The 18,578-nt window shown below is 38.5% G+C and overlaps 1 protein-coding gene across 1 annotated transcript in view; it reads left to right on the top strand.

Moving 5' to 3' along the window:
• GYPC (glycophorin C (Gerbich blood group)) overlaps window positions 1–12,028 on the top strand; it is a 30,464-nt gene extending 18,436 nt beyond the window's left edge. Inside the window, exons 2-3 of the mRNA XM_050899802.1 lie at window positions 8,817–8,867; window positions 11,288–12,028. Of these exons, the coding sequence (XP_050755759.1) occupies window positions 8,817–8,867; window positions 11,288–11,484 (248 nt within the window). The 3' untranslated portion in view covers window positions 11,485–12,028. The remainder of the gene's footprint in view (window positions 1–8,816; window positions 8,868–11,287) is intronic.
• Window positions 12,029–18,578: the final 6,550 nt, after the last annotated feature.

Raw genomic sequence — 18,578 nt, 5'->3', positions numbered from 1 at the left:
TGTTAGGTACAAATTAAAAGCACATCTTGGTAAATCATTACAAGCAGCTTAGCAGTTAAATTGTCTTACTGCATCATATAACAAATTACACAAGGGGCTGGGAAGGCGTTACTGTGTCCTCCAAGACCTCTTGGCCTCTGACTTCCCACTGAAAGGTTCTGGCTCAAATTTTTATGCTTATGTTTCTAACATGCAAAGTTTAGGTCAGCAAGGCGTGCTTTTTTCATGCACTGTTTCTCAAGAATTACAAGAAGTTAAGTATCTGTTACAGGTTGTCAGATGGGCTTTCACTATAGCCATAGTCAGCTCCTTTGATTACCTATGATCATTTGCAGCATTTGGAATGGTTAATCAATTAAGCCAGCGACTCCTTTCCATTCAGCTTTGATCTCAGTGAATGAGCAAACTGCTGTTTTGTTCCCATTTTGATTCAGCAAAAATGACTAGAGCTTGAAATTGTTGACTTTGGAGAAAAGTCAAGCAGAAGTTATTTGGCAGATTCACTGGATATTTAGTGTTTCTTTCAAAACCTTCCCAACTAAAAAGCCCTCAAAAAGAGTACTCTGGTCTGTGGAAGAGGGGGTAGGTGGGAGGAGGAGGGACACATGCAGGAAAACAGCCTGATCATGGACTGTACCTTATGGATTGATTCATACCCCATTTGTCACTCCTTCTTTAATGAAGCAATACCAGGTCAATTTATCTTCCTGAGCAAGATGTACATTTGGAGCGTAAGCCAACTTTGATGGCTGTGGAGAAAAAATGTAAATGATGGCCTGGTTACATTAACATATTTCCATGGAAAAGTAAGGAACTTTTTGCAGTGATATGACTATAAGCACGAGGCAGACAAAACAGGGCACAACTTGCAAGTTGCCACATGCAGCATTTTTTGAAAAAGATTAGACCTTCTTCCAGGTCCACATGCTTCATGCACCCTTTGTATGATAAGAAGGCAGCATTTGGTCTTCGGACATCAAGCAGCTTTCCCATAGGAGCACACCAAAAACTGGCCACTATACATGAGCAGCACGACCACCACTGAGTGGACCTTGGTGGCTTCCCACATCCCATCTCTACAGAGAAGATTTCCACAGCATCCTTTTGTGAGCTTCATTGCCCACTTGCTAAGGAGCTCCAGTGCCAGGGAGGCAGCTCCTTTCTCTAACTTCTCCTCTGCTCTGGGTTTCTTCTGCCAACCCTGAAACCCTCTCGTCCCTCCTGATGCTATAAGCAGCAGAGAGATCCATCTGAATTTCTCGGTTAATTTTTTACTGTATATATACATCAGTGTGAATACATGGGACACATTAAATATCTGTTACCAGAGGGGACACAGGGGCCTACAATAAGCTCTCTCTCAAGTACTGTGCTGTATGGGAGCTTTAAGGTTGTAACATTTATAGTACTTCTAAGGGGGCATTGCCATTTTAATGCTCTTACTGGATGCACTGTGCTTAACTGCCATCAGAATTGGTGGTTGGTATTCAGCCACCCTAAGCTAAGGAGCTAAAGTACTTTAAAGTATGTCCCTAGTAAGTGCAAATAAAAAAAAAAAAAAAGTATGTGGTTTGAACTGAAAGGGGAATTTGGGTTTTTTTCAGTTCTTCTTGGGGATAAACAGAAAAATTTGATTGAACTAAAAAAATCTGTATTTTGTTTAGATTATGTAATCCTTTAAAACACAATTTTCTTCTCTTCTTTATTTTGTTAGTTAAAATTTTTGTTTCAAAATACAGAATATCTGTTCAGTTTTAAAATATCCTTATTATTTTTCACCTAAAATAATTTCCCAAATTTCATGAACATTTTCTCCTTCTCCCTCTTATCATTAAGGGATATCATATGATTATTTTTTGACAAGTTGACTTTTAGTGTATCTGTCCATCTCTGATTTTCCCTAAGACCCAAGTTCAATTCAACTTCCCAAAAGAAGGAAAAACTGAGTGAGCGAAACCATTACTCCCTCAAACATTGGAAAACATATTTTCTCTTATTTACTTTATAACATTCTATAATGGTACAGAAATATTTTGCTGACACTGTATACCAGAATCAAATGTGAACTGCTAAAATTATGTGGCAATCCTAATCTAATTAAACTAATTTGATAATGCCTTTTTATCCTCACTGTATTAAAAAGTGTGAAAAGTCTTGAACAGACCTTTATGTTAATTGAATAAGACTGGATTTTGTCTTCTCAGAATTAATGACAAAGTACTTGCTAGCTAGGATAGCAAGAGGATTGGGCCCAGCGTATTTTAATTTTGTAGATATTTTTAATCTGCATGATTTACCTTACGTTTGGAGCACAGTCCATTTACTTACCTAAAAGATCATGTGGTTGTTGTTGTATGTCACCATTATTGTCCTTATAATAATTTAGTATATAAATGGAAGCCAAATTATTCTGTCTCTTGTCCAGACTGACAGATGAGAAACTGTTCCTTAATTTTGAAAGAACAGCCTTGATGTGTTTCATTATCTAATGGGAGATGGTGATGGCTTTTTCAGCAGAATGTGTCAAATTGATGGGTTCAGGCAGATGACCCTTTGGGATAAGAGATGCCAGCGCTGGCAGGGCACCGCACACTTACTGGCAAATATTAAAATAGGTAATGACATTCTTTTTTTTATCCATAAAGGCCTCAGTGTGATGCATCTAATATCATAACACAGGCCAGAGAGCAGCTTGAGCAATTAACATATTTTTAACATGAAGTTTTCAGAAGTTGGTTCAACTCATTTTTACACATGCAGCTGCAGTGAACCAGTTCTAACTAGAGCTTGTAAATTAAATCAGTATGCTAAGGTTAATAGATTAATGATTTTCTCATGAATGCAATGTGTTGGCAAGGCACAAACATAAACCAAAGGGCAAGAAGGACATACCACAGTTGCATAAACAATGGAGATGTTAAGACTTCATTAGTTGTTCCATACTAAATGTGTGGTAAGAAAAGTCTTGCCTCAGTGATGGCAATAGGGACACATTAAGACCTGCTTTTACAGTCAAAAGGAATGATGACTGCAGAAGAGCATACAAAGAACAAAAAAAGCCCCTGGGAAAAGAACAGTTATAATAAATAAATTTTTATATACATAATATTAAAAAATAAAAAATTGCAAAAATTATAGTAAAGGTTTTTAACAATTGCAAAAGCTTCCTGGTAGACTCTGTAGATTCCTCAATACTCTCAGTTTATAATATTTTACAAAACCCAATCAAATACCTTGCTATTGTCTTCAGTGGAAGCAATTAGATCAGTGATGAGTGTTTTTGAAACCCCATGTAAATTCTTTACATAAAAAGGCAGTCTTCTTTTAAAATTATAACTTTTTTAAAATAAGACAAAATTGGTATGGTATGTTGTGCTAGGTCAATTGACACAACCCAAAAAATAGACAATAAAAAAAAAACCAGACTCTGTGTTACTAAGTAAACCGTATTTCATTAGTCTCCAGTTATACTTAAAGCTCTCTTTCAAATGTATGAATGTATGAAACAATAATCAATACAGAGGCAAAATCCATCTCTGAATTACATTTATATCTGGCCTGAATCACGAACTGGATGTTACTCAGTTTGAACATCTCCCTTGTTTACTGGAACTGCACAGATAGATACTACTAATATTTAAGACAAAACCATTAAACATTTAATAGTTGAATTCTGACACATTTCAGCCTACAGACTGCTTACACACCGCTTCCTGCAACAACACAGTCAATATTTGGGGTGGTTCTGCAAAGCACGTCCATGGATATACTGAGATAAGGTTGGGTTGTTCCTCACCTGGAAAAGTCCCACTAGCAGCAGTGTTTTTCATAAGGTGGTTAGGTGAGCTGATTAAAGATGAAATCTTACAGTGCGTTTCCTAGTCTGCACACCTAGGAAAGCCCTAAGAAGGAAAAGACTGCCCTAAGGAGCTCAACTCATCATTCACAGGCATTGAATGAATTTCAAGCACTTCTTATGCAATGAACAGGCACATCAAGAGAGAAAATGGGTTGCCCAAGAAAGCACTTAGAGACCTACTTGAGTGTAATTTAGCAGCCAAGGCTTCGTCTGAGATTGTAACCACAAGAAGGCAGCAATGGAGCATCATGATAAGAGATGGCTTAGGTTGCTAAGAATCAAAAGCACAAGGTTGTGGGTAGGAAAATCCAGAAAGGCAGGAGCAGTGCTGCCTGACTGCTGTTGAGTGGCTTTGAAAACTGTTGTAAAAGCTGCTTATCACACATAGATATCTGTATACTCACTCAGCTTGACTCACTCCAAAACAGCAGTATCACCCACAGCTGCAAGGAAATTGTGACAACGTGAGCTGTAATCTCGAGCTTTTCTTTCTATATTCAACACTACTTAGAAGTAAGCACTTGTCCAGCTTTAGTTTGGAGCTTTATCTTAGGAAATGAGAGAGACACTGAGAAGTTTGGGGTAAGTTCTATGTTATCCCATCAAATTGCCCTTGTGGATTACACAGCAGAGATGTGGTAGTTTGCGCCAGTAGATTAGATCTATCCTGTAGGATGATTCCCATGCATTCATATCAAATGCACCAAATGGGGATCCCTTTGCAGGCACAGTTTTCCTTTCATGCCTTTTCCATGTGTAAATCCATAACAAGCAAATGTAGGTACTTACTTAAATTGCTAACTACAGTGCTGACTGCAAAACCACTAAGGGTGCAAGTACCGGATTTTTTTCTGGAAACTCCTTTAGCAGGCGAAAACAACGCCTGAAAAATCAGAAAGTTTGAACCTCTCTGCAGGTTTATCCCATGTGTCACTGACAGTAGCCACAGAAGCACATTGTTTTCTGCAAGCAGCAGGATCTAAAATCTGTGCTTTCTATACTGGATGGGAGAAAGTATTTTGGGAACAAATATACCCCTTCCCATCACCATGTAAGTTGAATGGCTTGTCAGTTTGGATGTCTTAACATGGTTACACTTCTAAAGTAGCTCACTGATAAGTCTTGCATCTTTATCAGGATTCTCATAATACTTTGTGTTTTCCTTAAAGACCTGTTTCCTGGTGTCACAAAATCATGCCAAAACTTCAGTTTTCATCTACAAAGTGCATTTTGTCTTTGGTATTGCAGAGAAGGGCTGGAAAGTAAGACTTGAATGAAGCTCAGGTATGAAAGGGCAAATAAAAAAGTTTTAAATTATTTTAAAGCCAGTGTCATAATTTTTGAGCAGGAAGTGACTTATGGCTTTTAGTGATTCAGATTTGTAATTTAAAGAACAAAAGAAACCATTACAACTGCCAGGAGAAATGCATAGCAAAACAAGGAGAGTGCTGAACCTCAAACAAACATTTTCACTGCTGGACCTGCCTCCTTCAAACAAGTGCTCCTCAGCCAAAATGGAATGGGATCAGTTTAAATCAGAAAAAAACTATCAAAATTAATAAAGTCAAGCTTTATTGGAAAATCACACCTGGAGGAGATGGTTTAACAAATTTACCAACAAATTTAGCAGGAAAAACTCACCACTGGCTACATTAACATAAAAGCTAGTTGTACTGGCTTTTCACCTTTGAAGCGCAAAGCCAGAGATCCGCTTGCAGTATTTAAGTCAGAAATATTCCTGGGCTTCCAGAGGCTGCTGCCTTCTCAGCATGATTTGATTGATGAGAATCAGACAGGTAGCAATTGTTGTTCTATTGCAAAATTCCTTATCTGTAAGTTTATGGGCAGAACTGGAATTTGATGAATTTCAGGTCATGGCACAGCGGCATTTCTTTCCCTTCTTTCTGGCTTTGAGAAACATACTTTCTAACAACAGGCAGCTTGATTTGTATGTTCTATTCTTGATTTAGCCAACTCATTCTGATGGCCAGAGGTTTTATGAAAAACAAGTTTTCCCACAATCTTTTGATTTCTGCGTGTCATGGTAACCAATAGCACTAAATAACAACACTGTCTAAACACTTTCTGGACCAGATTGTAGCTATTGACAAGGGCCAGTATAACAGCGAGAGGAAGTTTTGCAAGGACAATTTAGCAGCAGATAACACAAAAGATGTTCTTGAAACAAAGGACAATAACCAAAACAGGTGCAACAGCAGTTACTGAAACACAGACCTCTGAGTGCTCTGCATGCGAAGAAGAGCGGAATAAAGAAGATACAAGGAGGCCAAAGCCTACAGCCATTGCTCAGCTAAAAATTCCTCCAGTACATTGGGTATCTTTTCTGCCTCAGAAAGTGAAGATTCAGTCCTACAGTAATAGACTGAGCTGAAGTTTAGAGAGACCATGCTGAGGTTCCTGGCCAAGCATGGTTTCCCGTCTGAAGAGTGGCTGTTGTCTCACTCCTGCTCTGGCAAGACGGCCTCATTTCATGAGCACATGACTTGCATTTTCCTCAGTCATGTTTCATGAAGGGTGATACTGCTTGAATCTTGAATGACACTGATACCTTCTCCCCCACCTAGCAATACTGTGATATTGCCATGAACCACATATAGCTATTTTTGGACAAAGGGAAATTTCAGAGACTGTGAGACAGGCATTGGGGGTCCCTCTCTCCCCTCCATCATCATTGCTCCAAAACTGATCTGGGGAGCAGATCCTGGAAACTTCTGGTCATTGGTGGTAGCTGCAGTGTCCTGGCACTCTGGATGATGCAGCAAAAGGCCATCTGGGAGGGCAGCAGGCCCATTCCGTGGTCAAAAGTTGATACACAAAGGAAAAGTCAGACTCTCGTGCTTGCAGTAAAATGGGAACTGTGGTGAGTGAAGCCACATCACGGTGTTAGCTGGTTGCTGAACGGCACAGCATCGTCAGCTTAACAGAGCAGTGCCGACTACATGATAGCTCAAGATGGGTCCAGAGTTATTCTGAAAACTTAGGAAGTACAGTATGGAAATGAAAACTTTTCTGCAAAGTGATGATACTGTAATCCATTATCAAAAAGCACTGTGGTGGCAAGTACTAGAGATAAGGCACCTGCTTGTTATCTGAATCTGAGGCACCTGGGAACGACAGGAAAGAGCAGAGAGATACTCGCATACCTTTTTGTAATTAAAGGGATAATGATTTGATCTGGAATTAATGTTTAGAAGCAAGCTGTGTGGCTAGGGAAGCACTTTAGAATTCACACCTTCAAGTATTTGATTGCTGTAGAGGAGCCTGCTTTTTTGGCATGCAGCGTATATTTGGTATATAAAGAAATACAGAACAGTTTGACCTTGACACAATTAATCTCTTCTGAGGCACACGGGTTTTGAATGGACGTAGACATAATTAGAGTTTTTAAATTACACAAGGAGTGCTCAATCTTTCCATCAGTGTATAGCTAGAAGAAAATGTAAGAAGGATCTCTGGGGGAGAGGAAAGTACTCCTACTTTCTAGAAAAAGCATCTCCCATGTTTGGCAAGAGGGGGATCTTTATAATTTCAGCTCTCCTCAGTTTATTGCAATTTGATGTAAGAGACTGGACATGAGTAAGGAGAAAGCTGCTGATAGTGTCTTATCCTTGCATCATATATGACAGATTTAGCAAAAGGACAGCCAGGTATCAGCCATAGTGCCACTGGTGAATTTATGGAAGGATTTGGAATTAGCATTTTTACCTTTTCCAGAGAACTTTTCTATCCACTGTATTTACCAAAGGGAAATAAACAAAGACCTCACATAAAGCTATTTGCCTTGTTCGGAAACCAATATCATTTAGAATTGTATAAATAGTGCAATAATAAACAAAGAAAAGAGTGTCCTGTCATAAACCTGGTGTGGAAAAACTCCAGGAGTCCATCATCTTCTCAGACATCCACATAATTCAGGACTAAGTGGGCTGATATAAAGCATGAAATAAGGAGCAGAAAACAAGATCAGAATTGTACCCTGATTAACTAAGGGAAAGCTAGTGAAGAAATGCTTGCCTACATGAATTTACTTTCACTTAAGGTCTATATCAAATAATAAGGAGAGAAAACTCTTCACCGTTTTTTAGGATTTTTTTTCCTCTCCCCTTTAAAACACTTTGGCTATTCATTAGTTGTTTTGGATATTCTTAGTAAATGCTATAATTAAGATAAAAATGTAATTCAGATTCTAACCTCTCTTTCAGCAGCTTACAACTTTTTAGACCAATTTCTTACTTCTTAAAAAGACATGGTCAGGTACTTCTCTTTTGCATTTAAATTGCAAAGTTATGTTTTTTTATAAATTATAATCCAGTAAAGAACATAATTTGATTTATCAGCACTGAATTCAGACTTACTCTAAGTGGGGACTGTGTTTTATACCACACACATAACAGGCTTGCCTTGATTCCAAATGTAGGTTTAAAAGAAAACAAATGCTAAGATTAAGAACAGGATATTACAGATAAATAAATACTAATTGAAATCAATAGAGCCAGATTAATTTGCATCAAATCAAGATCCAGACCATACTCTGAAGAGCCATAATTGGGAAAATAAATAGGCACCAACATTTTTTCCCCAAAACTACCTTTCTGAGAGTAATCACAGTACCTAAATGCTCTTAATTTAATCATTCACTGGAGGATGTTACAGGTAAGTGCTCATAATAAACAGTAGGTGTTTCCCTGAGGGCCATGATAGTTTGCATAATGTGCTAGCTATTTATTTTCCAGTGTTATGGTGACAGAAAACTGTTACAGTACAGCTAACTCTAATGAGAAGTTTCATAAATGTCTTTTGCTAACAAGAGATCTTGTTTAAGTTCTGAGTTTCAGAGGTTAAAATAATACAGCACCAGCAGTACAGTCACTGCTATTACATATGATCTAATTCCTTTTTCTTTAATTAACTTTTGTGTGTTCTAATCTATTTATAGATGGAGACATCGAGAGCCCCACAGCTGGAGCAGATGTGGCTGTTATTGGAGGTAAGTAGCAGACCATACTAAGCAGCACCATTAGAATTAAAACAGCGGGTTGGTTGATTTCTTGCGTTTTTCAAAACCCCTACTTTGCTGACAAGACAACAGGAGCAGCACAATTAGAGTTAATTAGGCCAGTGGGAAATCTGCTCCCAGAGGGGCTATTGGCAAGATAACGAGATGAGATAACGAGCATAAACCATATAGTGAGCAGTGCCACCCCCATCCATTCCTCATTTTAGGACAAAATACCTAACAGTCCAGCAGCAAAGTCAGCCTCTGATATTCTTCATTATTCACTGGGCCAAGATTGTCGTTTAATACAGAACTGGTATAGCACCTTTGATTTGAGCCATGCTAGCTCATACCAGCTGACCTTTTATTTTTACAGAATATACCACAGTGCATTTCCTGGTGTTCCATTGAAGCTCTCTCATGCATTTAAACTAAATACAGTTGTCAGAATAAATGAGCAAAGCTATGTTCACGGAGGGAACCTGTCTTTGTATTTTTATTGTGTTTGTTCATTTCCATGCTAACGTACTAATTCCAGTCATTCACAAGGGGGTATACCAATCATTAGTGCAAATTGGTGAGGTTCTGCTATATTTCCCTCAGGTCCCATCTCCCGTAACTTTAATTTCAGCTTTCTATGAGCAAGTAGCAGGTAAATTGATTTGTACTTAGTCCCTTAGGCTTATTAATATTGTGCTACATCCAAAGCCTATTAAAGCCTCTTGTGTCAAGGGATACCAGTGAGGTCCTAAAATTTGATGAAGCCCCCACTGCAACTATGATATTATTGTAAACCTAAAGTTCTTTGTATAAGCAATTTCATTTCTGCTAGCAGTAACTTCCCTTTCCAGAACCAGGCACCAGAAAATCTGCAGGATAATGTTGCAGGCATATTTTTCAAGACAGAGTTACCATTTTTATTTACCCTGCTAATATTCTGTCCATTTCCCTGTTTTCATGCCAACAGGGTATCTCCACTCAGTTTACTGATGCTGATAAATCTAAAGCTTTGGAGATACCCACTCCTGCCACATATCTTGAAGACAGGGGACAGAAGGGAGATACTGTCTACATACCCCTCATTGTCCCTGCAGAACAGTAGGCATTTCCAGGGAGCAATTCATCTGACCAAAAACAGGAATTCAGTTCTAGAAGAGGAATCACCCCACACACACACCGTCCACTGACAGTAGAGGAAGCCCAAGGGGAGTAACTCAGATGGAGCCTCCTGAACTGTAGATGCCTCCAGTGAGTCAGATTAATTCCTACCTGTTGCATCCTCACAGCAGCTTCACACTCCACATATGGGATTTTCCTAGGAATGTCCTGTTCTGGTGCTTTTTATTATGTATTTCTTCAATGTTTGGTTTACTCCTGGAGTCATGTGAGTATAGAATCAGCTCAGTATCATGTACTTGTACAGAATCACAGCTGAAGTGTTTGCAAGCACATCCCAGTTGTATGCAAAAAGTGTTAAAAAAAATAAAAATCACACAAGTTTAATAAACTTCAAAATACTTCTTTTATTTTCAGGATTCTTAAGTGAACAATCTGATCTGGGAGGAAGGGGATATAGCTTGTAATTTTTTAACAATGAACTTGTCAGATGTGCCTCTCTTTTATGGACTTCTACCTTTCACAGTAGGAAAGGAAAAGAAGGAAAGGGCTCTGGGAAGCAAGGACACACAGCCACTCCTGGAACTTGAATTTACTTTCCTTCACTAGGAGTGCTTCCGTTCACCATTTATTCCTATCTACATTTGGGTTACCTATGGAAATTTTTGTCCAGTCAACACATTGCTAGTAATTAGCCTTAGTCCAGGAGACAGGCAGGATCTACCCAGAATCCCTTCCTCCTCCCAGGTGTCACTTCCACATTCATTACAATCAGACTTTCTTAATTAGAGCACAGCATGAAATGGCAGCTTGCAAATACAGAGCAGTGCTACAGTCACATGGCTCCTGCTATTTGTTGAATGTCTCCTAAGAAATATTCAGTGCCCTGTACTTCTCCTGAAATTGAGTACACTTGTGGAGGCAGGGTCGGGTTGCCTGCAAACTCCCCTGGTATATGTTACCAGAAGGATGAAAGAAACCTATTGGTTTTCCTTTATGTTCGCTTATTTCTCCTCATTTTGTAATGAACTTTTGGCTCCAACGACTTCAATCAAATCAAGCCATTGATTTGAAAGAAAGCTAGTGAGAATTTAACCTGCATTCCTGCAGCATCTATATCCCATCTTGTTTTTTGCAGTGTCAGACTCTGTTCTGACTCTGGCCACTGCAACATGCGAACATCTTATGACACGTGGGCTTTTCCCTATCAAGTAATTCAAGTCGTGATGTCTGGCTGTGAGATATTGCTCGTATGTTATTACTGGCAATACATTTAATTGGTCTCTTTCCTCTAGGTGTGATTGCTGCAGTGGTATTTGTACTCATTTGCCTGCTGGTGGTGATGGTCCGGTACATGTACAGGCATAAGGGCACCTACCACACCAATGAGGCAAAAGGAACTGAGTTTGCCGAAAGTGCAGATGCTGCTTTGAAAAATGACCCTGCTCTCCAGGAAGCAGTGGATGAGAGCAAAAAGGAATATTTCATTTGAGAGGCAAGATTTTCCATGGAGACTTCCCCAACGGAATCAATCAGAAATGCTACATCAACAGAAGTGCTAGGAGACGGATAATATGAGGATACAGGCAAGCATCCTAACCGAAAAGTATCTCTCTACTTTTTTTGTCACTGGGTTGTTTCTTTTCCTCTGCCGGTGAAGAACTAAATGCCAGATACTTGCCTGTTGATTTTATTAGCAACACAGCTGGTCACAGTTGAAATCAATATCAGATAAGAAGAAACAAAATCTCAGTATGAGTGATACATCAAAAACAGATAAAGATAGCAAATGTCAAGCCTTGACATTTGGTGAAAATAGCAGATGCCAATGGAAAACATCCTCTTAGAGTTAATGATGCATCCTATGCTGATATGATACAGAGCTGACTGAAATTGAATTTCAAATGGTCACAGAACAAACATTAAACTAGATAAAGCTGATGTAGCTGGAACAAAAATAGCTTTGTAGCCCAGGTATCTCCCCCCTCCCCTTAAATGTGCAGTTTTAGTGGCACAGGGGAGTTTGTTTTGTTTGTTTGGGGATTTAGATAGGGCTTTTTTTTTTTAATTTTTTGAATTTTATATATATAAAAATCAAAGACACTTCAAAGAAATAAAACTGTTGGAAAACATGGAAAATATAAGAATGAAGGGTTTATTTCTAACTTGCTTTGCATGGCAGCTTGAGAACTGCAAAATGTTGGAATTTACAATGTAGTATATAATAGTCAGTAGACTTACAAATATGATTCCAATTAGTTGGTAGGTTCCCTGCACGCATGCATAAATAGATAGATATTAAAAGGTAAGGCATCTTGGTTTGAGGAGGCCTTTTGAAACAATGGAGCTCTGCTAGATTTTTTCATGTAAGATATTTTTGCTTGAGTATTTATTTATTTATTCATTTTGCATTGGAAAATTCTCTTGAACGCCTGCCAGCAGGATTTTGGATTTTTGCAGGGAGAGGAATTCAGTTCTGGTGCAGATACTGATAAATCTTATACAAATGCAACAACAAGACTGCCCCTGCAAAGAAGCTTGTTCATCTGGATCGCACTCACTTGTATTGATGTCTCCCTCTGTATGGCCTCTGTATATCCTTTGCATTGTGCTAGATAAGAGAATTACACAGACCATTGATGCTTTATTATAAATAAATAAATAGATTAGTCATGGTGGGTCACATGAAAAGATCTTATTCCTCACCTAAGAATCAACGGTGATGAGTTTCTTTACCCCAGTAAGTTGGCTTCCTAATCGAAGCCGACAATTAGCTCTGGAAATAGGATAATTGTTCTCTGCATCTGCTCATCCCCAGCTGCGATGGTGCCCTGGACTACTGAAAATAGAGGGGGAGAAATACACGATAACAAATAAGACACTGATGAGCTCTGCTCAACTCGGTATGTTTTTTCCTGTGTTTTGATCTATATATGTGTGTACATATATATAAAGTTATCTACAACTGTGCTTTCAAGACATTGTTCCTGATCACTTGTGCTCGCTTCTTGGCACCAAAGCTTGGAAATCTCCTGGACTCCAGTATTCATTATCAACATTGGTCACAAAAATGCTGTAAGAGAAGACAGATCTGAACAAGAAGAGACTCTGAGGACCCAAGTGAAGAAATGGGATATTTTTGTCTTTCAATCACAATCTCAGTCTTTTCTCAGTACCTGAAGGAGATGGACTCTGAATTATTCTTAGAATCCTGATGCCTTTAGTTTTGAATCTTAACTCCCCGTGTGTTTGCATTTTAATCAAAGAATATCAAATTTACTAAATGCTTAAGATATTTTTTGTAACATACCATTGCACAACCACATTGTATTCTGTGGCCAGTGCAGTATAAAATGCACAAAACCCAGTACTAGCAGAGCTCAAATACTTTGATATTATGCACCTGACTGTTTCCTTCTAAGATACATTACTATTTTAATCTTTTTACTACTTTTGAAAAAGGAATCTGGTTTTATTTTTCTAGGAGAAATGTTGGAAAAATTCACTAATCTTATCTGTAAGACTGAGTTTGTAAAACTGAAGACCCCTGACCCTCCAGTTCCATAAAAATGTAAATATTTCCTCGGAGGAGAGGGTAAATGGGGTGACTGCAGCTCTGTTGCATCTCCCACACAAGGTGTAGGAACACCAAAAAACTTTCCTCCAGTGCTAGCAGGGTCTATAGAGGACTACCAGCCTTTTGTCCCCTTTCATATACTCGGAATCATGTAATGTTAGTTTGGCTGTCAAAGAAAATCTACTTTAGAGAAAGGTGTGAGGGACATGAGGAATAAATTCCTGCCTCCCTCCTCAGTCATGAAATTCTGTTTTTTGCAACTTGAGCCTGCTGATTATAATTAGACAACTGTGTCATACCTGATTCACAGGAGAACCTGAATTAGTGTCTCTTTTGGGATGTGTGTGAGTTTTTTAATTATGAGGTGGACTGAGACAGACTAACTGTCCCCACTGGAACTATAGAGGCCAGATTTTCTGGTGGTACAACATGAGTGCAGTGGAGCTCAGCCAATTCTTACCAGTTCAGTCAACACCAGACTTCGTGTCATTGCTTCCCCTAAATCTGAACTGAATGCAACTACTGATCTTTGACTGTATCCCTTCTTAGTAGCTTAATTAAATCTATTTATCACATTTTCCCTATTCATCTAGGCTGACAAATAGTCCAAGCGTACAGCAACAGCTTCCCTATCGATAATGAGCCACTTTTTGAATATTTGCAGAGCAGTGACACTGGCAAGAGCTATGGTTTCAGTTAGTTTATTTTTTTACAGTGTCCTTTTGGGTTCCAGGGCTTTGCGTATTTAGAAATGACTCAAGCACACTGAACATAGAGAAGAGATGGTTTGTGGAGATTTTCTGGTTGTTTTTTTTTTTTTCAGGACAAATTTTGCTTTGTAATGAAGAAAGTTCACGACATCTTACAACTGGCAGACTCTAATGGCCTCATCCTGCTATTTTTTACTCATACAATAACTCTACTGTCTTGAGTCATTCAATTTAGTTGTAAAAGGAGTGCATTACAAACTTCCTATAACTTTTAGAACTAATTAGCAAAACATTCTTCTGCAAGCAACACGCTGTGCTAAAACAAACATTATGTACAACGCCAAGACGTCTCAGTTGGGAGCCATAGCTTTTCATCACTGATGATTAAATGATTTTTACAATTTGCTTCCTGAATAGGAGAATTAAGGAAACAGTTTATTTTTCCCCCACATACTTTTATCCCAGGTCCCTCCACTGCTGTGTCCTGTTGTCCTGCAGCTCTCTGATGCCCCATCACCCCAACCATGACTGCCATTCTTGCTTGCAGTCCCCCAGGCTCCCATCTGGATCCCTACTGCCTTCCCTATGGCAAAGCATTGGCCGTTTACTTATGTATTCATTTATCTATTTTTATCAATGAAGACACTCTGTCCCTCTCTGCCAGCCATGAACCAATTTTCAAAAAAGTTTTAGCTTCGGATTGCCAATCCTGTGTCAAATTTGATCAAACTTGACCAACCTGATCTGAGACTGATTTACGGAGTGATCACATATGCCACATTTTCACAGAAAACAGGTCTAAAAATAGCACTGCAAGCTCTGTAGTTATTTAAATTTAGTGCTATAAATCTCCAGTGTTCACTGAACAAGGGAGCAGTATGATGATCCCTCAAGCAACCTGGTTTTGTCCTGATGCCTTAATGCCCTTGAAAGCTTGTTGAATCCCACTTTGCATAGAAAGCCACAGGTCCACATTTAGAAGTATAAGTCATTTTTCAATGATGTACAGGAAGGCTGTGCATAAAAATGACCAATATTTGCTGGAGTTGGAAGAGAGAAGATAAATATGATCTTGTAGGAACACAAGACATTTTTTAAAGATACATGGAAATGAGAAGAGTTAAACGCAGTATTTCTGATGACATTGGTGAGCTTTAAGAGTGGGTCTATGGAGCTTTCAAATTCTCTCACTGAAAAAAATCATTGTTTGCAAAGGGAAATGAATCTCCTTTTAAACCATCTCTTCTTGTCAATCTTTGAAAACAGTCTTCACAGATTCAATATTCTACCATACTGCCTTAACATCTGGAACTCAATTTCTTCTAATTTTTGGAGCATACGTGTACAGTCCTCCCCTGCACAAAAATGACTGCTTGCCAGTGTCAGCCCCTGTAGCAGCATTACAGCTCAGCAGAGTAATTCTGTTGAAAAGCAGTGAGTCCCAAATGTGTATCTGGCCACCTATTACTGGACCTGGTACGCATTTTTTTCTGGGGCTTGGCCTCTATCATTCCAGGTTTTCCTGAGGTCCACTGTGCCATTGCACATTAAGGCAGTCCTGAGGAGGATTTAATTAGCCACTAGTCAAGGTAACTATATATATTTCTTTTTCTTTTTAGAACAACAGGACCAAATCACTTTGGGGGACTATTAAAAATAGTACCATAGGATCCCTCAGAACATCGACACCGATTTTTCTCTTAAATCAAATCTAGGGATCATTGGGGAAACACCAGGACAGGAAAATTAAAAGGACTGTTCCCTTTCAGCAAGGAGCGCAGACAAGGTCCTGAAACATTTATAGCTGCAGGATGAGTAGGATAGCACCACTAGCTACAGCCTGCAAGGATTCCTCACAGAATACAGGAACCGCTGAGATAAGATGTAAATCAGTAAAAAGATACAGAGTAGGAGAAGGTAATTAGATGCCAATAGAGATGGAGAGCAGTTTTTCATCAAAAAAAATAGATATTGCTGTTTGGAGAAATCAAAGTGTATTTGCTGAAGGTAACTGCTGACAACAAATTTCTTTGAATTATATGAGGTGTTTGAATTCCTTGCATGAGCAAGTCCAATCAAAAAATGCTGGTAAATACACACCAAAAGAGTACTCACGTTATATGTATTAAGAGCTGTTTATTGCATTTTCTAAAATCTCTCAGTTCTTCACATAAGAAAGCTTTGCATGTTTAGAAAATGCAGAAGCTTCACAGCAGCAGTTCATATAAGACAGAAAACTGAAGAACCCCTGAACAATCAATGAACACACATTCTGGTGTCTGGAAGTTCAGGTAGTTAATAAAGGAAGCTAACGATATCAAAGAAAAACATACGGTGAGTGAAAATTCCAACTATATTACAAAGAAATGAAATGTTTGTAGTAGTAGAGGCCCTTCTCTAGTTCAAGATGGCAATATTGTCAGTGACTGGAAATGAGGAATCCTTATTCTACATGACTGTTCCCTGTGTGGTTGGGATAAAATCCCACTGAATTCAGTGGGACAAGAATTTCACTGACTATTTTTATCCTTCCTGCAAAAATTTGTATTCCCACCCATGTCCGAAAGAAACACACTAAATTGAAGTAGAAATCTTTTATAAGTGCTGATCTTTCAGCACAACCTCTTGCCTTCACACCATTTTTCTGTTGTTTCAAACTGTATGTATGATATAGAAATTATCTGATACGTTGTATTAAAGTCTATTTGAATTGCAGCATTGCTATGACAAGAATAGAGAATACAGAGCATTCAAAGCTTACTGCTGATTGTATGTTAAAGCTGACTATAATGTTTGTATTTACCAAAGCTATTAATACACTGCTGGTGTAAATCTACTATAATTTGAATTGGAAAAAAAAAAAAGCTAAAATATGAAGAAACAAATAACTTTATAATTAAAGTTGTCATTTTCAACATTTAAAAGAGTGTTCTCATATTTTTATTCTCTTTTAAAATACTATGAACTTTTAGAATTGCCAATTATGTTATTTTCATAAGAATGTAGATCAAAAAGGAATAGTAGGGTAGAATTTTTCTTAATAGAGCGTGCAAACCCTAAAAGATATACTGCTGGTGTTTCCATTTAAAAAGCAAGAGAAGCTTTTGATAGATCTAAGAAGGAGTCAAACTTCAAATAAGAAATCAAACAATAATTCTCTCTGAAGAAACGTTACCCTGTGGATGCCAGTGTGGACCTGTACACTGGTGTATTATCTAAGGCATGGTATTCTTAAAAATTCTAGACAGTCTTATAAACATCTAATGGGTATTTACTGACGGATGGCCTGCCTTCCACCCAACTGCTACCAAATGTGAATTTTTCTGCTTTGTTCTTCATGCTTTCCATACAATTTCTCTTTTATCTTAATATATCCCTAGCTAAAGAATATTCAGAGGCTATGCCTAGTATAATATGTATTGTAAACTTACCACTGCCACCCCTTTTTTCAAAGATCATTGCTGTCAATGGAAAAAAAAGAACAGTGGGTCTTTAAGTGATATGTTATTGGGTCAAAATGATGCCTCAAAATGGTGAAAACCTGGAGGGTACCAGAAGGACAGTGGATCATCTAAGTTTTAATATCCATAAGTGGAGAAGCTGTGGTAAGAACAGCTCTTCCAATGGGCCTGTCATATGCCATAGGACTTTGATGCGTAGGACTGTTTAGGGGCCAGCAATAGCCAAATGGTTCATTAGCAATGTTCTTGCTGGGATGACAAGCAGAGAGGTAAGACTACTGAAGACTACGCACTGGATCCTCCATTATCAGCCAGGACATTATGGAAATTTGACCTTGACTTCATGCCACATCTGACAATGGGATTCACTGTTATTGGAGGTGCTTCAGCAGCCCAAATCTGTGATGGCTTTTACTGTTACCAGTGGCACTGCATGGCATGTAATTCCACGGAGGTTGGCCATAGGCTGTTTGCCGAGAAATAATGAAAGTGTGTTGGGACCAGATTCATCCTTTACGGATGAGCAGTAGTTGACAAGCTTACAGCAGAAACAAAGAGCTGAGTAAAGGAAAAAATACCAAATAAAGGGAAGTACATGAAAATAAGAGTTTTCAGCAATATGTGCCATCACATAGCAACATCTTACACATACGTATGATTTGCTTCACACCTATAATTGGTGCTGAACCTAAAGCCTCAGCACAGGATATATTGACTACACTGAGAAAGAAAAGGGTCCAGATCTTGCAGTAATGAACCTGCTTCTCAGCAAAGATTTTGATTAACATTTCTATTTCAGCTTAAAAAAAATAAAGGTGTAACACCTAAACCTTTTGCA

The sequence above is a fragment of the Gymnogyps californianus genome, chromosome 7, assembly GCF_018139145.2.
Source record: "Gymnogyps californianus isolate 813 chromosome 7, ASM1813914v2, whole genome shotgun sequence".
In the NCBI taxonomy this organism is placed as follows: Eukaryota; Metazoa; Chordata; class Aves; order Accipitriformes; family Cathartidae; genus Gymnogyps; species Gymnogyps californianus.
Note: the sequence above shows the minus strand (reverse complement) of the source record. Positions and strands in the feature narration are given on the sequence as shown.